General features: G+C 43.0%; 1 protein-coding gene across 1 annotated transcript in view; it reads left to right on the forward strand.

Moving 5' to 3' along the window:
- Positions 1-4,452, forward strand: part of LOC118410927 (wings apart-like protein homolog) — a gene marked incomplete in the record, with an annotated part of 26,855 nt that overhangs the window by 17,704 nt on the left and 4,699 nt on the right. The window contains 4 exon segments of the mRNA XM_035812838.1: positions 1,069-1,315; positions 1,674-1,789; positions 3,108-3,257; positions 3,846-4,035. Of these exon segments, the coding sequence (XP_035668731.1) occupies positions 1,069-1,315; positions 1,674-1,789; positions 3,108-3,257; positions 3,846-4,035 (703 nt within the window).

A 4,452-nucleotide genomic window follows, 5' to 3' on the forward strand; every position in this document is an offset into this window, starting at 1 on the left:
AGTATCGGTTGTAAGATGTGATAACTTACTTTTTTGTCGTGTTTGCTATAGTGATGGGTTGCAAGATATGGTAGCTTACTTTTTTGTCGTGTTTGCTATAGTGATGGGTTGCAAGATATGGTAGCTTACTTTTTTGTCGTGTTTGCTATAGTGATGGGTTGCAAGATATGGTAGCTTACTTTTTTGTCGTGTTTGCTATAGTGATGGGTTGCAAGATATGGTAACTTAGTTTTTTGTTGTGTTTGCTATAGTGATGGGTTGCGAGGCGTGCCTTGGTGACGGGGTGAAGAAGCCAGATGACCCGGCCATGCTGCGGCTCAGGAAGATGGACAGGTGTCTACGGGTGCTGGAGAACGTGAGTCATGACCTTCCTGTCAATCAAATTAAACGCTAGTTCACCTTTATCTGCGGGACAACCTATATCTACTGTCTTTGAAAACGGGGTACTGTAAATGTATTAAAGTTCGCAGGGATTTAATTTCGCGGTAGCGGGAAAATGAACTTTTTGCGGTGGTTTTAATTTCGCGGTAGCGTCATAGACTGTAGCCACATAATATAATGGATAAATATTCGCTGTGGATTTAAGTTCGCAGTGAAATGGACACCGCAAAAACCGCGAATATAAAACCAACGCGAACATTTCTGCATTTACAGTATTTAGGGATATCAAGTCTTGATTGTCTGTGAAAAACTGCATCTTCAACTCCAGGAGGTGGATAGATTATACCAGCAGGAGTTTTCATGTTTTGGGGCTTACCTGCCCAAGAAAATAACAAGAGTGAAGTAGTTGAGAGAGAGTTGATAGTCATATTTACCAAGTTTCTACAGTCAAATTTGTTCTAAGTTAATCGAGGCACTAGCGTTGTTAACATGAAGATTTTAAAACGCTAGTAGAAGTCGGATGCAGCTACATGGACCAATGTTTCTAGTATTGCCATTCACAAGTTTTCTCAGCCAATTAGGTCCATGTCCGGAAGTGGACCTGGACTGTATCTGTTCCTAAATTTCCTGTACACTCCCTTACGTACAAGTGTTTGGACTAAAACTCTGTGTCCGCTTCCCTTCTAGATGACCTTCATGAACACGGACAATCAGGGGTACCTCCTGTCCTACAAGGGCGGGGAGCTGGTGGGCACGGTGGTGCGCGCGCTCCAGTCCTTCACCAGGATGTGCCAGCACTTCTCCGACGACGACTCCCTCCCGCTGAACGGGCAGCACGAGGAGGACGACAGCGTGCTCGCCACGCCGGGAACGGTCGTGCGCAGCTGTCTGCTGGCGCTACTCAGGGTGCTGCTCAACCTCACTCATGACAACGGTAGGGGAACTGGCTTAGTAGAGATATATAACCTGTTTTAATCACGTTTCTATACAGCCCCCCAACATTGCGGGGAGGGGCCAATTACAGCCCGGACAGCAGAGTTTGTGTTACACAAACTAAGGTCATACAATGCTCATTTGCACACTTGCAAACGCAACCACATTTTGCTTGGCACAACTTACTCTTTAACCCAGGTAGTGCAGTGCGCAACCTGAAATTTTGCAGTTACATGTAACTGGAAGAGGAGATAATGGATTAGTAGAACTGATTTTAATGAAGTAATAACTCGGAAGTGTGGCAACCTTAAATGTTGATGGCGCAACATCTCATTCTTTTCTGTTTTTGACAATTACAGAGTGGGGTAGTACGAAGGTAGGAGAGCAGCCTGGCTTGTTGAAGACAGCTCTCCTGTGTGTCCTCCAGGCACCACAGTACCTCCCTGCAGAGCAGCGATTCGACATGCACGTACTGGTGAGCTCATTCAGCAACTAAATCCCTACCTATCTTTACTCTTGATTCACGGATCTTTTCTTGCAGAGATTTTACTGGTTCTAATTATTTGGTAACTGGGAGAACACAATTCAATCCTGGAAAGGGCTTCCACATTGGGGCTACATTTGGCTTTTGGAGCGATGTAAAATGGGGGTCCTGTGTTAAAGAGGTACCTCAAACATGTTAAAGGAGAAAGACTAGCAACCCCTCCCTGTAAGATATACCCTGCTACAGAAACAGCAAGGCAACTTGCTGCCACTAGGCACTATAAGACGAGCAAACTGAAAGAAGAAACAAACTTTACAAAAAAAGAAGGCAAATATCAGATACACAACATCTTGCCAATTTTCAAATTAGTTATTCATCACCCTCAATTCTTTATCCACAACTAGTTTTCTTTCATTGTTTTCATTACTGGTGAGTTCATTCAGAAACTAACTCTAGTCATCATCTACAAATCTACTGATATTTGTCTTGCAATGAACTTTAGTTTTACCTGACTTTCATTCCTTAATCCATGAATATTTTTTCTTGTTTTGCAATGAGAAGGAAGAATAAAAAAAGGTTAACAAAGTTAACGTATGTGGCATCTTGCCCTCTTTTTTCCTAGGTGTTCATCGCTGTGAATACTTAATCCACAGTTACTTTCCTTGCATTGTTTTAAGTGTATGTCAAAGAAAAGGAAACATCTGGCTAGTTTTTAGCTACTATAGAATAGCACTAGTCCACAGACACTTTCTCTTGTAATGTTTTGAGATAATAATAAATCAAAATAGAAGCATACCAGAAAAGATACTATGTAGTCTGGAGACCAATCCCATGTTAAGGGCAGTGAACACTTATGGAAATCTGTATTGGCGATAATGTAAAAATAGTCAAGTTCAGGGTGTCATAATCTCATCCGTGAACATTCCAGGTCATTAGAACTCACCCCACACAGCAGCCCACTATCTCAAGTGTCCAAAACTCTGGTTTTTTAAAATTCCGCCCAGCAAAAGTCATTGCAGCTGTCAAATGTACCGCCATCTTGGCTATTCCTGAGGTCATTTTAGGGACTGACTACTTCAAATAAGGGGTCATCGAGGGCCTAAAAAATGGACCCAAACCTTGTTTTTTTGCCTAATCTGAACGTCTGCACCCTACACTGTCTCACTAATATGAAATTTCTCTTACATTTTCCTGCTACAAGTCGAAAATAGGCTAAAATACTGTATGGACTCGTTTTGGGCCTTCTGCGGCTGCATCAATTAGGGTCATTGCCCTTAAGATGCCATAAACGTTTATTTTGCTCCACCAGGGTCTGGGACTCCTCATCAACCTTCTGGAGCACAGTGCCAAGAACCGCCGCCTGCTGACGGAAACGTGGGCACCGTTTGCGTACGATTCTGTCGGCACAAGTCCCGAACGCCGTGCCGTGGAAACCACCGCAGTAGAGGCTTTGATAAAGGTAATGGAGTCATTAACTTTTTTGTCATTAACATAGCTAGGGCTAGCTAGTTAGAATAGGCATTAGCAAATGTTCAGTTTGTGCTTTTTTTATTGTTGTGTCATTGTTTTGTCAGTGCATTGATGGAAATTGATTCCAGATTATTGATTTGTTTTTGTCGTGTGGAAGAAGGGATTAGAATTTGGGGAGTTGTATGACATATCTGACTTTACTTTTGGAGGTAAGAAATATTTCAATTGGTGGAATTTTTTGTTGATCTACCATTAACCAAGTGAAATAAGACAAAACTGGTAGCATAAGCCAATGTCCATTAGGAATTCTAAATTCTTCTCTGTTAAGCTGTTTAAGCTGGATGGTTTAGTGGGATGCCCTTTAGTTTATCCCTGTCCGGGCTAATCATCCTAAGTTCAGAGAAATCGATTTGTGTGCGGCATTAATAAATTCCATCGGTCCTTTGTTTGTAATTCTAAGTGGGCCGTGGTTTAGGAAGGTGAGATTTAAATCTCAGGATTTGTAGGACTGTGTTTAGTTTCAAACCTATGAGGGAGGCGTATGTTGACAAGTTTTTGTTGTGCATCTCTTCCCCAGCTATTCCTCGACAGAGAGGCGGCCGCGCGGGAGGCTGAGGGTACCACGGAGCAGGCCGAGCAGAGCGGGGAGTGGCGCGTGACGGGAGACGGACTGGAGTGGGTCAGCGGGGACAGCAAGGAGGAGCAAGAGGAGAAGGAAGAGGAAGAACCCAGCTCACAGGAGGATGAGAAGGATGTGCTCTCCAAAGGTAAACTAGAAAGGCAACAAATGAAGAATGTTTTCCTTCTAGCCTTATGTCAAGTCTCCCCATAGAATATTAGAACATTAGGCTTGTCCCAAAGTAGTGAGTGTGACTGTGAATGAAAAAAAATATTGGGGGTATCTGAGTAGCCTGACATGATAGGCACCCCAGGTAACCAGGCCTTGTGCACAGCCCAGCCTTTTCCGTACACCCTGTCTGCTGGGGATGAAAAAGAACACACCACTCCCAGCAAAACCATGATGTCAAGAAACCTTCAGGAAAACATGATTAACTTGTCCATTTTTTGTTTTGTTTATATTGTCGTCTTGTTTGCCGTCTTTCACGAGTCATTTGTGTAAAATTGTTCTTGACTCATGTTCTAAATGTGAGGCAAAGAAAAGGGTATCTTGACTATATTGTTTG

Source organism: Branchiostoma floridae, chromosome 3, assembly GCF_000003815.2.
Source record: "Branchiostoma floridae strain S238N-H82 chromosome 3, Bfl_VNyyK, whole genome shotgun sequence".
Taxonomy (NCBI): Eukaryota; Metazoa; Chordata; class Leptocardii; order Amphioxiformes; family Branchiostomatidae; genus Branchiostoma; species Branchiostoma floridae.